The following is a 17,243-nucleotide window of genomic DNA, read 5'->3' on the forward strand; positions in this document are numbered from 1 at the left end:
CATATCGGTCGATCTCGCTATGACGCTACAAAGTAAATGTTATCATTTGGAGAAAATAAGACGCCACACTGACGCGCATTAATTTTCGCCTGATTTCAGAAAAAAAAAATTTTTTTTCTTCTGCAGGGATGGTCAACATTACGATAAAGTACCACTATGAGCAAATATATTGTGTTGTAGCCTAATAATTGTACTTGTAGAAGTGACACTTGCGAGGTACCCAGGACTGCAGTTGTAGAAATGAAACTTATTGGATAGTTGTAAAAGTGACACCAATATGGAAGCTTTGGGTGTGGTTACCAAGTCTACCACACTAGTGTCACTTTTACCACTGACACCAGTACATGTTTAGAATACAGGAATGAATGCCTTGCTAGCTCTGATACAATGTTTTGACCCTTTGATTTTTTTTACAACAGTCATCACAACTTTATGGTGCCTATTTTTGAAAATGTAACGTTAGCCATCTTGTTTTTGTTTTTTTCACCCATCTTGTTTTCACTCATCTTCGCCCTATCGCACTATTTTTGCAGTCTGCAGAGGATGTCATCCATAAAATTTACTTGCTGTGGCCTTGCCAGTGATATGCAGCGAGGATGAGTGAGTGAGTGAGAGTTACCAGTCCCAACAAACTGATTTGAGTTCGCCGCGTTCAGAATGTGACCATTGACCTCTAGTCTCGCGATAAACCAACTTGTGTGCGAGAAAAACGTGAGCTGGAGTTGCCTGTTGTGAGTTTGTGGTGTGCTTTTCTTGACAGGAGATAATTTTGATCCAATCCAAGTAAGGTAAGACATGTTTGCCCCATTCCACTCATCTTATGACCGCAAGATAAGATTACTGATGCCATGGTGAAAGGTTTTTGGAACCATGTTTTAGGTACTTGTTTCACTAAAAGCGACCACAAACGTGGAGCGAACTGTACTTGTCTCCAACCCGGAAGTAAGACTGTTGCACGCATGATATTACACCGTGTCGCAAAATATACAAAAGTAACAGTCTCTTCTGTCAGAAGTGGTCGTCAGCACATGGAAATCCAGTGCTGAGCCAGCTTCAGCACTGGAAGCCCTCCTGTCAGGAAACCGAGTGCCACGCAAGATCTGCCTAGAGATTAGATAACACGCATAGATATATCTAAGTCCAAAAGAAATAACTCAGACAGCCGTACGGACGCATGCTACTTGAATATTACGTTCAGCACTGGAACATTCCAGTGCTAATTATAAACGTCAGCACTGGAAGCCCAGAGCTGAAGTTTTTATGTAGCACTGGAAGACCAGTGCTGAAAAGTTCCCGAGCACTCACCAGGTAAATCCAGTGTGGAACCCGTTACTTTTGTATATCAGCACTCGGTTCCGGTGCTGACGGCGTCTTCGTAACCAGTGCTGAATGACCTTTGAACTGGCTCGCCGCCGCGAGTTCAGCACTAGTACCCGAGTGCTGACGGCAGTTCAGCACTAGAAAACCAGTGCTCGGAGAAGTTCAGCACTGAAAATCCAGTGCTCGCATTGAATTCAGCACTGGAATTCCAGTGCTGAGGGAGCTTCAGCACTGGAACAAGGCCGTTCAGCACTGGAAAACCAGTGCTGACGTTTCTTCAGCACTGGAAACCAGTGCTGAGGCTGATTCGACCCATTGATTCAGCACTGGAACACCTGTCTGAGTGCGGAACCCTTTACTTTTGTATACTTGCCACGGTGTCTCTGTAACGTTACGTGTGCGTGCATGTGAATTTGTTTCACTATGTGTATGTGCGCATGTATATGTGTGTGAGACTGTGTGTTTCTGTAACGTTACATTCCCATTACATCATCATCATCATTGCTCATTAACACTTACAGTGACTTTATTGTTTCTGACCCAGCTGTGTATCAGGAACTGGTTACTACATACTGTACTACAGAATGGAAGAGTACCACAGACAGATCCTGATAGAAAACCGAGTCAGGTTAGCTAAGGACATGAAGCCCAAGTTCCTGTACCCCATCTTGGTGGAAAAGAAGGTCTTCAATGATGACATGATTGAAGAAATAGAGGTAAGACTATTAAAAAGGAGCATTATTCAACTGTCGGAAGTAAAGCACATGGAATTCGAAACAGTGGGGATTTTGAAAATGCCAATACCCGGTTATTCAGATATAAGTAGACCAAAGAATGATTTTAACTGTACCCAGTGTTCTAAATAAATTCATTACCATGGTGGTACAGCGCCGTCAGGAAAGGTACCTGGGAATTGCACCTGACTACCCCCAACCAATCACCAGTCTAAGCCGGGTGGCGATCCTGTTCAGACAGACATCCTCCATCCACCCCGACAGCTCAGACACTCTAGGACTCGCTAGATGTATATACCATACGCAGCGACCTGGCTATGATCACTTAGCTCGTATATGAAGTAGTCTCCCTGTTCATTACTCAAGTTCTGATTAGTTTAAGCGGATGCATGATTCATCTCATATAGCGAGCACCAGACATCCTCATTGCAGGTTAAATGTCATTTTTTGTAGTATAGCTTCTTAACCAGTTAGTTTGCGTAGCGTTGATTTAAACCCAGTAGTTTATTCTTATAGATCTTCAAAATGTTATTGGTTAGTTTAGCACCCAGAGTCTTCCACTAGACTCTTATCCTATTCCAAGTTATATTCAGACTGTTCAACTTGTTATCAACACCTTTTGACACCTGGGTCAGTCCCATGGCCTTTGAGTTTGACATCTCGACATGTACAACATTCTGTGGAGATTAAAGATGTCATGTGCCAAGCTACACATACTCTTGTTTATGAGTTGGTGTAATTAAGGCCTAATCCATGGGCAAACAGAGGCCGCGGCAGCAAATTTCCCAAAGTGTCATCGTTCTTGTAACCTTGGGAAAGGCACTTTATAATTACACGACACTTCACTCAGGTTAAAATGAGTACCTAGCTTCAGTTAGTCCCTTGAATAGGACGTTAAAGAGGCTCCTTGTTGAGGAGAGTCACACTTTGAGCATGTTAAAAAAGATTCCACCACACTTATCAAAAAGAGTAGGGGTTCTTCCTGGTGTGGCCGCACCTGGGACAACTGCTGTCGTATTATTTGGTCACCTGAGTGGCGCTGAAGGGCAGCTCGCTCCTGACACATGTAGATGTGAAAAAGTTTCTTTTTGCTGCACAACAGGCAGCTGTTTATACCCATGAAATGGGGTCAAATCAATCCGCGGCAAAAGCAGCTGCAAAGAAAATAACACGTTTTAGGGTAACCTGCGGTTCGATTGACAGTGTGCGACTGCGTGACAAATTCTGACTTCCCGTGAACTATGACCCCATGTATTATCCGAACATACGGAGTCAAATCAATGTCACATCCTTTTCTGTTGATGATGACCAATTTGCCAAAAAAGATAAGTTTTTGTCTTGTTTCATGTTTGATCACAGATTTTACTGTTTCCATGTCCAGGCTGCTGGGACCAGGTTTGACCAGTGCAATGCACTATTAAGAGACCTCCCGGGAAGAGGGAAGCAAGCCTTCCAGAGTTTTGTAGAAGCTCTAGATGAAGCAGAACAAACAGATCTTGCAGATCTTTTGCGAAATGGTATAAAGTCCGAGAGCAGAGAGCCATTCACAGTTCCACAGCAACCTTCAGGTAAGATTTGCAGACTTCTGAACCTTCAGAAAAGTGGCTTCAAAAACAAATCCTAGGAACAAAATCTGATGGCAGTACTGTATTCTTAGAATCTGGCCAACTCTTGGGGAAACAAGAAATCCCTCTGAGCAGTTTAATGCTAGTTCTGACCCAAGGAGGTTATAGCAAATAAAGACAGACTGTTTGGCTACATTGTGTAATCCCCGTGGTTCACCTTTATCAGAGGGGTAACCTATATCCACTGTTTTTGAAAATGGGGTATTTAGATATATCACCTCGGTGGATGGTGGTTTCAAACTACACTATTTTGAAAATGTTGCAGTTTGAAACCACCATCTGATGACTTGACATCCCCAGCGTGTTCAACTTTCTTTTTATACTGTAAGTAGTTATACAATCATGTAGACCTTACGAAAGTCGCTGTACTTTTGTCGTGTCAATAAAGATTTCACATCTACTCTGTTTTTATCTTTTGCCAGAATAGACAAGGCAACAATCCATACAAAATCTGTGATTTTCTAAGATTTTCTTCAACATGTCAGCTGTCTTTATCAGGACGTGATGAACTCTTGTTATTTTGTTTTACCTTGAAATGCACATTCCTAATCTGATGAAGCCATTCATGTTGTTTTCTTGTCAGACAAAGTAACAGCAGATGCACGCCCCTCACATGGACCACAGACAAGTGATCCAACAAGGGTAAGCAGTTACACATTCAGTACCTTGCAATCAGGACCATTTGTGTCAGGTGATGACAATAGGTATGAGCACAGAATATACTGGTGGGCGTCCGATTTGAACAGACTTAGTTGAAAATTTATGTCATAAATCTTGATGTGTTTTTATCCAGGAAAATTGAATCTTTCCTGCAAAATGTAAACATCTTAAAATATGTTGAAGTTTGTCATTCAACTCATAGTCTAAGATTAAATTTTAGACTATTGGAGAGTTTTTAAGTGAATAGAATAGTACTTGTTCTTAACTAAGATGAAATCTTAGACAATGTCCATTTTTTATTATTGTTGTATAACGTTAGTTCACCTTTATCCGCGGGGTAACCTATATCCGTTGTGTTGCTAAACAGGGTATCCAGGGATATCAAGTCGATAGACGGTAGTTTCAAATCGTACTATTTTCAAAATATTGCAGTTTGAAACCATCGTCTGTCGACTTGCTTTCCCTAAATACATTGTTCTTTAAAAATACGGATAAAGGTTACCCTACGGATAAAGGTGAACTAACGTTACATGTATAACACAATCTTGAATTATGTCTAATGTTGTTGAATTTTAGAATACAACATTATCTTATATGTCCAATCATCGCAAAGCTGACCATCCTTGCTGATATTCTCCAGGCAGATCGGCACTGGGCTAGCAATACTCAGCCGGCCAAATAATCTCCCGATGACCCCGTAGGGATCTGCCAAAATATAACATGCTTATTAATATTAACCACCAGGGGAGGGGCCATCTTTTTAGACACATTCTGCTCCTCCCATGTCCTCTTAACTTCAACATGAAAATTGTCAGGGGTGAGAGTTTTACAACTTGTCAATGCATGAATTTGGGATAATTTCCCACCAGAAATGTGCTGACGGGTCCCGAGAATGATTTTCACCAGTTTGATCAGACAATGATTGCCTGATGATAGGTTTGTTTCCCAACTGGGTTGACTGGAGATTCTTTTGCCCATTAGATAATGATAGCCCCTTGAGATCTGCTTGGAGATTCAATCCCTGTAGCTTTTTACCAAATTGGAGAGTTTTCAAGTGAATAGAATATACTGTAAATGCATTTAAGTTCGCGGGGATTTAATTTTGCGGTAGCAGGAAAATGGACTTTTCGCGGTGGTTTTAATTTCGCGGCAGCACCATGCACTGTAGTCTCTTACTGTTATGGAAAAATATTCGCGGTGGTTTTAAATTCGCGGTGAAGCGGCCACCGCGAAAACAGCGAACATTAATCCACCGCGAACATTTCTGCATTTACAGTAGTTTCTTGAATGTTCTTAACTGCAGGTTTACACAATGAGGGCCAAACCTCGAGGCAGAGCTCTGATCATCAACAACAAGACCTTCAGTGGCCGGCTGAACACTAGAAGTGGCACTGATGTAGACTGTAGCAACCTGAAGGGACTATTTCAATTCCTCAACTTCCATGTAAAAGTAGAAAATGACAAATCAGCAGCGGTAAGTTTGCTGAACAAAATGGGACCATGCCAGTGAATTTAGTGTCCTTTTTATAGAAGGGATAAGAAGAGAAAGAATGGAAAACAAGTGCTTTTAAAAAAAGCTGGTCTTTCGCTTACTTATATTGTGTAGGTAAAACTTTTACCAGATGAGTTTCAGAACAGTTTCAATGGTATGAAGGGGCGATACTCAAAACAATGGTCCATTTCGCTACTAAGCTGGCCTTCGCTAATTCAAGTCTGTTGATAAAATTATACTGAATGAGTTTCAAAATGCAAATGCAGTTCCATTGTGGTATGTTGAAAGGAACGTTTCATTTCTTTTCGGAATGCAAAATTATTGAGATTTTGATTCATTACGTCAGGGGTTATGAGCCACAAACTCACTCCATCGGGGTAGCTTGGAATCTTCCCATTTGAAATCAATTAGATAAAATATTAGTCAGTGTATTTTACATATATCAAAGAGGGATACAATTTTGTTGAAGTTTCTTCCACGAAGATACCTTGAAATTTCGACTCGTAAGCAATTTTCCACATGCAACCGCCTCCCACCCCACGTCAGATCTCTGCACCGATGATTCTGGATTTCATAGATCTCTTTGGCACTGGGACTGAAGACTGCCCGCCCAATTCCAAGATTTTTTACGCTTGCAGCTAGCTCCGCACGCCGGGGAAATGTTAACCTCCTAATACAGCTCGGCGCTATATAATGTCCTTGATTCGAAGAAAAAAGTCACGGAATTCTATTGGAAAAAAGTTACCATCATTTGCAGTCACAGTTTGATTCCTTGCCGCATGTAATTATTAATTTTTCATTCTGAAATCGAGAACGCCATGACAGGACTTGTATCTGACAAGGAGACTAACCCTCTTTGTATCGAGAGACCAGACATCTACTAGTAAGCGCGTCTGATAAACATCGTGTCCGGGCATTTTCCCAGTCAAATACGGCGCTAAATCGACTCCGGCCGCCATGACGCACAGCGTCTGCAAGCTTGCAAGACGTACACGTGCCCGCAATACGCACCTCTGATTGGTTGATCCTACAGCTGTAGGGGATTCCCCGCTATGGTCTACGCTCTGATTGGTCAAGCTGCAGAATTCTTTCTTTGCTGCCCCATGATGCCTTGCGCTCGCCCGTGTCAAACAAAATTTCTTTGTTACATTTCTACGCACAAAAAAACCCTATATTCCACAAGTACATTGCAATATTGCCGTGTGGTAGTGCGGATTGTGAGATGAAGATTTCCTTCAACTGCTGGCATTGTAACGTTGTTATGCTCTGAACTTGCCAAGGACGATAACGTCCTTGGAACTTGCCCAGTGTTTCTCGACCGCCTAATCATAAGGTCTTTAGCATGCCGTCCAACCTACCCCTACCTACTGGGAGGAAAGACATCACAACGTTTGGACCCTTTCGTACGCGCCGCGTTCACTAAGAGAAACGAAGTGTGACTGATATCCATCAAATACACGTACGCAAAGATACCTTAAATGTTTTCTCTCTACCTTGCAGATATAGTACAAGTTGAATCGCGTAGGTCTTTGGTTGAATAGACGTCTACAAATACGTTGTGCAGGGCACATTACAGGTCCTTTATTCCTGCTAATAAGCCATGCATAAACCAAGCAGCACATTCATGGCAGGCCGATACGTATGTCATACATACTAGTACTTGCATGGCCTTTGGCAATACCATCGAATCTGCAGGGTAGAATATCTCGCTAGCACGGTATGGCATGGTCGACCCAGACGGACAGAAATCTAATGTCCGTCTGAGTGTCTTTCGCCGCGACAGCGCGGCGAAAGACAAAAATTAAAGAGCAATGAGGACAATGATAAACATGAACATGAATATCATGCATCTAAGTTGTATTATGGTTGATAAGGCACATGTTAACATTATTGCACAACAATATGGCATCTTCTGCATATACAAATTGGGACAATGTGGCATCATGTGGGCATAATGGTTAGGGTGTTTGGTCCAGATCTCAGAGATTTTGTGGGTTCAGGTTAGAGTTGGCTCTTTAGACTAGGAGTAGACAATATGCTGTTTTATACTATTTGTTTGTGGGGTGGGCCTTTTATGTTATCTGCAATTAGCCCTCAGGCAAGAATTTGCAATAATTAACTATTATTACTACATGTATAATTTGCCACATTTGCTAAATGAAGGTTAGAAATTACTGAAAACTTGTATAATCATGAGTTTGCAGGCAACGGACAAAATGAATGTACACTTACAGTGCTTCTGTTGTAGGGTAGAAATTATGACTTGAGTATTTGCAAAAGTATTTTTTTAATGCATCATCATCATCATCGCGGGCTGCTTGCCCAGATCAAGTTCACTCTTTCTCTTCAGACGTAGAGAAATACATTTTTAATGCAGTAAGTAAAGTTTCATATAATCATGAGTTTGCAGGTAACAATAAATTAATGCAGTAAGTAAAATTTCTGAGTATCTAATATATAATCATGAGTTCTAAGGTAACAGACAAAAAGTATGTACACTAACTTACAGTGAGGCTTGGAAGGAGAACTGTTTTGCAAGGGGCATGTTATGTGGACAGTTATGTGGACAGTGAAGGGAAAGTTGCAGTTATCTAAGAACTGAAAGATGATTAGATACATTTAAAGAAATCACTATTTACTTACAGGACATCTGTGATTTGCTACTCCAATACTCTCAACTGGACCATGGCAGCTATGACAGTTTCATCTTGGCTGTTCTCAGCCATGGAGTAGAAGGGCAGATATATGGCACAGATGAGCGCCTTCTTCCTGTCAAGAAAATAACCGAGTACTTTGACAACCTTCACTGCAAGACGTTAGTCGGCAAACCAAAGCTGTTCTTCATACAAGCTTGCAGAGGAGGTATGGATGTATGATTATACTATTGCATATACCAGGTAAAAAAGTTGAACTTCCAACATATAAGCAAGAAGGTTGATATACTGTATATTATGTAACGTTACCCCTCATGAAGGGATTGCTTGATTACCTTTTTGACAATGCCAAAGATACAGCTGTAAAAAATGCCTCCTCAGGGGCATATTTTTTACAGCGTTAGTCTACAATTGCTCAGAAAATATTCTGAAAATGACACAAATGCATCCCTTAATTAGTGGTTTCGATGTGTTCTATGTTGATAACTCAAAAAACTGCTGTGGATACTTTATAAGCAGAGGTTCAACTCCAGCATGTTTTTTTAATGTGTTTTTCGACATTTTTGTTCAGATTCAGATTTTATTTGCAAAGACATAGCAGGTACATGAGAAAAACTGATTACATTATCATCAATAATAAAATTAAGGAATAAACATCATAAAAGTTATAACGGGGGCCGCCCTAAGATGCTACGCTTTTTTACGCGCTCGAACTCACAGAGAGTGGTCAAGTTTTGATCAATGAATTTTTAACACATTCATCTAAAAACATACTTGGATAAGGAATGCATTCATATGGTTCATGAACCCTTCACCCTCCTAGTTACAAGTGGCAAACACTGAGGACGTTTTCGTGAATATAACTTCCGATTTTGTGCTGCGCTAGACAGTGCGCCCTAACTTGCCACGCTTTTGTAATTTTCTCATTTCGGAAGCTGGTGGCTAATTTGAATAAACATAAATACAAATTTTATCTTTATGATATATTAGCTTTCTTCTGACAGTAGAATTGTGATTGTGTGTGCTTCTCGTCTCCCACGAGGAGGGCTGAATCCAGCACAATCGAGGTCGTGTTTCTATAGAAAACCTCACTTACGTGATGAACTTGGTCCCAGCACTGTACGACCTACGTATACAAAATTCCATGCAGGAAAGTATCTTCCATAACGTTACCTTCCTGTAAAATGTCTGTCTTATATACGCTTTCAATCACATGTTAAAGTGAGTAAGACTTGGACACCGCTACGCGATCGCGCATCCCGTCGCCATTACGCAACCGGGCATAAACAAAAATGTCAACGTTTCCCGTCAACGACTGTGGTGTTTACGTTGTTTTTCTCAGGTCGCTTTTCTACTAAACAAACTCTCAGAGACTCAACTTTTTGCTGTTTTGTAAATTTTTATTTCTTATCTATGTGATGAATGTGTCACTGCTTGATACAGATGGTATATTTAGTAGATAGTACAGTAATGGAAAGCCATTCATTCTACCAGACAAACTGGACCGTGGTATAGAGCAGACAGATGCAGCCGGTGCTGACTCCCCGGAACCCCCAGCCACACCCACAGAGGAAGAGCTGGTGAGACGCTTGCTGGAAGAGTCCATGGTTGTGGAGGAGACGGATGCCATGAGGGACACCCTCCCTACACAGTCTGACATGCTGCTGGCATATGCCACTGTCCCTGGTAACTCTAGTGTAGTTCTTAATACATGCTAACAAAGTCATTTATTTTTTAGGTTTCTATATATCAGGAGCTATGTAGCCTCCACCAGGCCTCCGCACAGGGTACAGATTGTAGAATTCAGCAGAGAAATGAATGGCCAGAAGAGTCAGTCCACGCTTAACATTCCGCCTCAGAAATTCAAACCCTTTGGGAGCAGATTACACCTAAGCAAATAATTTTCCCAATCGCCAACATAGTCTGGAAGGAACTACAGTCATGAGCTTATCAGGGTCTTGATCATATATTAAGAGTCATTGCATGAGAAAACCAGTCAAAACCAGGCAGGGGCCAGAAGATTCATAGTTTCACAAACCAATCACACATACTGTACAAAATATGAGCCGTTTTGGCCGACCCCCATCTTCCGGCCTCTGCCTGGTTTCCTCGTGCAATGACTCTTAAAGCAAAGATGCACAAACTGCAGAAAATAGACTTTCAGATGATCATCTCATGTGACAATCATACAGCTTTTGATATCGTGACAAATCAAATGTTTCATGGGTGATGGCACTTACATGTACATAGCCTGTGGTCTTGGCAATGATGTCTTTAACATGATAGTGCTTCTAATTTGCACTGGTAGTAGTACAGTACTGTCTGTACTGTATGTTTAATTTTGGTATCTTTACCTAATGGTTTCTACACTGTCACCTGCTATATTTGCTCAGCCATGACTAAGAAATTCTGCTGTAACAGTTTTGGAAATCATTTTGTCTGTCAAAATTGAACCATTCCCTATATAAGACATATTAGTAGTGAGTGGTATTCCTCCTATCATCCCAGTTTTCTTCTCTCATCACTACCCTTTGTGAATTTAGTCTGGCACCCCTCATACCCATTGATAAAGAAATAATTGGCATTTTGATATTTGATAAAGATATTCACCAAAATATAGGCGAGTATTCTGATTGGCTCTGTGTCACATGGTACTTTTAAAACAGCATGGCAACCAGAACAAGAATTTGTCTGTTTGATCCCATTACTCTGCTTCTGAGACTTACTCCATTCCCAAAATAATGCAGGATGTAAGCACCTTAGTTAAACTATTCAATGGGACAGCAGCTGGACTATTCTGCAGACAACTAACTAGAGGAGGACTTGGAATATTATGGATGCCAGACTATAGTTTACATGTAGGTTGTGCACAAGACAATAGAAGAAACAAGCTGAAGAGTATTACCCCTGAAATAATCCTAACAGATAATTTCTTTTGCCTCCCCAGGTTTTGTGTCTTGGAGAAACAGCATGGCTGGCAGCTGGTTTATACAAGCTTTGACTGAAGTCCTGACCCAGTATGCACCAGAGGAGGACCTGTTGTCTATGTTAACCATAGTATGTCAGGAACATTAATAGTTCATGTTAACTGTGATGCACATGGAATTTGTGCAGAAATATTCAAACAATGTCTAGTATGTGGATTTATCCAGTTTGTGTCTTGCAGGCCATTCCATTGGCCAGGGATAAAACTCATTTGGAATGTACCAGTTGCACTGGTTTGAGTTCTTGCAGATGTCTTTAAATCGTGTTAAACACTTAAAGATTTTTGACTGTAGAGATGCCAAATTTAGAATCGTATTTACTATGTTTCTAAATTGTATAGTAGTAGCACTACTGCACTAGTATCTAGTATTATACTAGTGCTGGGGTCCCCAGTACATGTGGACAGCAGAATTTGCACCATGTGCCTCTGTCCAGCAGGTTGATGAGGCAGCACACTTTGATGCCCTTCTTGCCAGACTCCATCTAAACTTTCCTTGGTCTGCCATGGCCTGTTTTGCCTCAGGCAACTGCGGCTAGCTGTCTAGATCTGTATCTGCATAGCTGGTTCAGTGTAAGACATGCACCAGCTGCTGGTGTGTTAGCATGTTAATCATAAGTAGATGCATCAATGTTCAGGCCTGGAGATACTTGTATGAGTTCTGTTTCTTACAATGTTTATTTTGTGATTAATAGTATCAAACCTGGATTCCTAAAGCTTGCTACCTTACAAGTTAAGATATTTCTGTAATAACAGTTAGTCTTTCTACACATTACTAATTGACGGTGGGTATTTTGAACCTTAATGTTGCAATTCATAAGGCAAACTATACCTGTCTTTCTACTGGAAAGGGTTATGTTCATGTAGTCTGTTAATAACAAGGTTTTGTTGATAACAAGATTTTGTTAATTTGTTTGTACAGGTAGATGATTAGGTGGTTACCATTGTGAAGGGATTATTATGTACTTTGTTATTAGAGTCAGAGTTAGTGTGTTATTTTATCATGATGGCAAAATGTTGCTTTGTTTGTGCAGGTGAACGACAAGGTGGCCACCAGGTTCCAGTCAGCTGGGAAAAACAAACAGATGCCCGCACCTGTCACCATGCTGAGGAAGAAACTTTTCTTCAACCCCGGACAATAGAACACATGTAGTAACAACATCGTCGTATGAGCTACACAATTTGGGTCAAGTGAAAAGGCAACATTTCAACTTTCAAGTGTTGGCCCCAATTTTACATTGAAAATTTCATGTTAGATGGAATAGAACATCAAAATAACATGATTGTCTACAAAAAACTCACTGTTGTACAGAAACTTCGTTTTCCCATGTATAGTTTCATCAGAGTGGTGAATCACTTGGTGGTATTAATCTAAGGTCATAATACTAGAGGTCTCCATTGATAGACATTAAGTATACCCCAAATCATTTTCCCATCATTTGCCCATCTCACCGCTGTATTAGCTGTGTGATGGAAAAATGATCTTGAGTATATTTCTTTTATCAAAGTATCAAGTGGCTGGAGATCTCTGGTGCTGTCACAACTAGTACATGTATTAAGTGGCCTTCCAATAGTTAGTGTACATCTATCACCTTCCTCAGGACAAGACAGAATACTTTGCACTGCAGCTAAGTGTCTGCTACAGCTCTGCAGTTAGGTGCCTGCTATAGTACTGCAGCTAGGTGTCTGCTATGGCTCTGCAGCTAGGTGTCTGCTATAATTCTGCAGCTAGGTGTCTACTACAGCTCTGCAGTTAGTTGTCTGCTACAGCTCTGCAGCTAATTGTCTGCTACAGCTCTGCAGTTAGGTGCCTGCTATAGTACTGCAGCTAGGTGTCTGCTATGGCTCTGCAGCTAGGTGTCTGCTATAATTCTGCAGCTAGGTATCTACTACAAACACCCTCCGGTTTAATTTGGGAATCCCGGTTTAATTTGGGACAACCTCCCGTATTTCAACAACCTTTAACCCAAAAGGCTTAATATTGCATATGTTAGGTAAAAATGAGGTTAAGAATACGTAGCAGCCATTGATGACCCCCTGGGGATTAGCCCAATTCTGCAGAATTCTGCAGAATTCTGGGAACTGGAGCCAGAATTCTGCAGAATTCTGGGAGCCTGAGCCAGAGTTCTGCAGAATTCTGGGATGCCTGATCCAGAATTCTGCAGAATTCTGGGATGCCTGAGCCAGAATTCTGCAGAATTCTGGGAAGCTAAGCCAGAATTCTGCAGAATTCTGAGAACTGAAACCTGGTTCAGCTGTTCTCACAGTTTAGCGAGTGAAGTGAGGTTCGTTATTGACGTGGTGAATCTTGGGTGGTAGCGGAATCTTTTGACATAGTCCCTGGGAACTCTTTTCTGATTATTGGCCAGATAGACGTAGAAAATGGCTCACAGTAAAATGTCAGTAGCTATCAGGAAACTTTGAGTGCTAAGAAGAGTGTCTGCATGCAGGGTCCGATTACGCTTTGTGCACAATCAAAAAGGGCGACAACGCTTTACACTGAATTCACGAAGGCTAGAAACGCTGTAGGGTAAATCTTGCTCTTTCATATATGTGTAACGCAGGCGCCATCGATCTCCGACAATCCCAGCAGACAACAACGTCATCATATCCCCAGTTAGTCCCTCTGCATAGAAGAATGGGTTTCATACCTCAGATGCGACGACATCAAATTTTATAATAGATGTTTATTATGCTGGAAGTTTATTTGCAAGTTCGTGCCCGAGGGCTAATTGCAAGTACATGGTATACACATAGTGACAATGGACAGTCATAAACAACATTCTACTCTAATACTAGTGTTGGGTATTTCTAAACAGGTTAGGTTTGACTTCTTTTTTGGAAGCAGAGGGAGACGAAAAGCCCCACATTTTCTAAAAGTTGTGGGTTCCGCGATTTCAAGAGAAAAGTGGCTTTCTGTTCGTCTGTCAATGTGGGGAAGTTGGGATAAGTCTTTGTGACTTCTCTAAACAGAGTGATTCTTTCGGTTTCGTTGAATGAACATTTCAAAATAAAATGTGTTTCGTCTCCCACTGCCTTAGATGTACAATATTTACAAATTCTTTCACACACTGGTAATCTCTTATATCTCCCTCTTTCTACTTCAAGAGAATGAACGCTAATTCTGACTTTGCTTATTGCAGAGCGCAGCTCAAAATCAACTAGTTCTAAGTACTTCTCTCAAGCGTATACAGATTTACAAGTTTTGTAGAACCTCAGCTTACCGGTATCTATACTTATATTATGTAGAGACGTCTGGATATACATATTCATTTGGTAATTCTGTTCCTTATCATATTACATAAATATACAGGGTCACAGAGTGAGTTGTCAGAGTACCAGAGATAAGAATATCCACTATAATCAAGTATATCTTTAACACGCTGTAAAAGTGATCTTCTCCGGCCGTTTACAACAGAGTTATGCTGTTCCAAGAGTGCATTTACTTGCAATGGATGCGTAGTAAAATCCATTTGTGTTAAAGTTAAACACAACCAATATTTTACAAGTCAAACGGAAATATGTTGGGAGCTCCAAAGTGCGACAATTCTAGGGGGAATTGGGGGGCATGCTCCTACGGGAAAATTTTGAAATCTTGACCTTCTGAAAAGCAACTTCCAAAATTCCTTCATTTTGAGGGACAAATTTTGCTGATAGACTAAGCTAAGTTTAGTGGCATTTCTATGAAAAAATACACTGTCAATTTTTTTAGGGCAATGCCTACAACATGTCGAAGACCCGAAGCATTGCAGGGGAATTCAGGGGAAATATTTAATTCTAACCCCCTAAAATGCTATTTCCCGCGGGTTTTTTTTGGCAAATTTTGCTGACAACTAGTCTTAAAGCTTAATGACTAGTCTTAATTGAGCTGAAAGCTGAATGACATTTCTGTTGGCAGGAAAGGTTATATTAAAGGATTACGCAGTTGATCTCCTTTGGATAATTGAGTTATCATTACAGTCATTCACACAGTGTTTAGTTACCTTGTTATGTACAATTTCTTACAAACTTGTACTACATGATCAATACAAGGAAGTTTGTCCCTTTTTTTCAACCTCCTTGATCAATAGTGATGAAGCACTGCATTGCCAATGCTAATACCATTGTTGTTTCAAGGCACCTCTATAGTACTTAATACCAGTAGCCTTTAGTTTATCTATGTAAGTAGGGGTGACAGATTGATTTGTTAGTGACTTTCCCCATGTGACATTGCTAAAGCCACTTGCCACAGTACACATGCATCATGAGCCAAGCATCTAAGGTGACAGAATATCTTAGTACATTCCCAGACCTTGGCATGAAATTGCAATTTAAGTGTGTAATCACAGGCCTGGGATGCCCTGCCTGCGAAGTCTCTCCATGCTTAGAAGATCGTGTGCACTTTTGTACCTCACAAAGCAATGAAATAACCCTAATAGGCTAGCTGTCTGGGAAACAACAGATACCTTGGGCAAGGAATTGACACTGCCCTCCACACCTTCAAACCCTTGTACCCAGAACCCCTGCATCTGCTACTGGGTCACGTTACTCCCTCAGGAACAACGACCACCTGACATCTGAACCCACTATAGCCAGTGAGTGTATAAGTCCACCAGAGGCCAGAGAACATTCATGAGGGCCCCAATGCCCTTTTCCGTAGAGCGTAATCGGCGGTTTTAATTCTACGTACTACGTAGAGGGACCGCTCGAATTCAACGTAGAGCGTTGTCGGTGCATTTTGCGTCGAGCGATATTGGCCCCTTTAATTCAACGTATTACGTAGAAGCTAACCGGATTTTACCGTAAAACGTAATTCATATCAATTGTCCGTAAAGCGTAATCAAAATTGCATTCAACCTAACTAGTTAACCGGCAAACTTTACCCGTGAGAATGCAGGAAATCGCATTTCAAAGGGTCCAGATTTCAAAATTTCGCCGGACCTTCCTTGCGATAGCTCGCCCATTTTGGCACTGGATATGGTGAAAATATCTTGCGGAAGCATCGCCACCCAAAAACCTTTTTAACTAGAAATTCATTATTGAACTTAGATTAGTTTACAAGCAAAATGTGCCCCTCATATGCAGGAAATGATGTTTCAGATGGTCAAGATTTCAATTTTTCTCGAGACATCCTTTGCGATGGCTTGCGCTCGTCGCCATCAAAAATCTTTTCTCTGACAGAAATGTCATAAAATTAAGTATAGTCTGACAGCAGAGGGTCCAGATTTCAAAATTTCCCCGACTACCTTATTACGACGTACGGATTATGCTTTGCTCGTCAAAATGCAGGATATAGCGTTTTTAGAGGGTGAAGATTTCACAATTTCCCTGGGGGAGCATGCCCCCGGACGCTCCTAGGATTATTATTGTTGCGCCTCCGCTTTTGTAATCTGTGTAACGCAAACTCCGCTGTCCAAGGCTGATGTTTGGTGGGCTGCTATATTAAAGCGAGATTTAATCAGGCTACCGCTTTTGGTGCTTCGAGTGCTGAAAATCACGTCAATAAGAAATTTGCTGTTGCCGTCTCTGGCCATAAAGACGGGTATTTTTATATCGTCTTAGTAAAGTTTGAATCTTGTGGATGGAATTGTCAGTCTTGTTTAGATCTCCTCTTCACGTGTTCTGGCGTCCGCGATAGGGAGTTCGGTTCGACATTTTGCATTCAGTATCATAAGAACTTATTGGAAGCTATGGCGATTAAGGCTTAAAAAAACATCGCATTGGTGTAAAAGTTCAGCCAAAGACGGTTAAAATTGCCATATGCGTTGGGAACCTTCGTATTACCGAAAACGTAAA

The 17,243-nt window shown here is 41.1% G+C and overlaps 1 protein-coding gene across 4 annotated transcripts in view; it reads left to right on the forward strand.

Moving 5' to 3' along the window:
• Positions 1-631: 631 nt before the first annotated feature.
• Positions 632-17,243, forward strand: part of LOC118430560 (caspase-3-like) — a 54,583-nt gene continuing 37,971 nt past the window's right edge. The window contains exons 1-9 of one of the 4 annotated variants that reach the window (XM_035841501.1): positions 632-788; positions 1,865-2,036; positions 3,436-3,622; positions 4,269-4,321; positions 5,643-5,813; positions 8,477-8,693; positions 9,980-10,171; positions 11,433-11,542; positions 12,503-12,765. In XM_035841501.1, coding sequence (XP_035697394.1) covers positions 1,905-2,036; positions 3,436-3,622; positions 4,269-4,321; positions 5,643-5,813; positions 8,477-8,693; positions 9,980-10,171; positions 11,433-11,542; positions 12,503-12,610 — 1,170 coding nt within the window. In that variant the 5' untranslated portion in view covers positions 632-788; positions 1,865-1,904 and the 3' untranslated portion in view covers positions 12,611-12,765. Of the gene's footprint in view, positions 789-1,864; positions 2,037-3,435; positions 3,623-4,262; positions 4,322-5,642; positions 5,814-8,476; positions 8,694-9,979; positions 10,172-11,432; positions 11,543-12,502; positions 12,766-17,243 lie in introns of those variants that run through there. The other 3 variants (XM_035841497.1, XM_035841498.1, XM_035841499.1) reach the window with 3 other exon arrangements.

The sequence above is a fragment of the Branchiostoma floridae genome, chromosome 14, assembly GCF_000003815.2.
Source record: "Branchiostoma floridae strain S238N-H82 chromosome 14, Bfl_VNyyK, whole genome shotgun sequence".
NCBI classification, from domain to species: Eukaryota; Metazoa; Chordata; class Leptocardii; order Amphioxiformes; family Branchiostomatidae; genus Branchiostoma; species Branchiostoma floridae.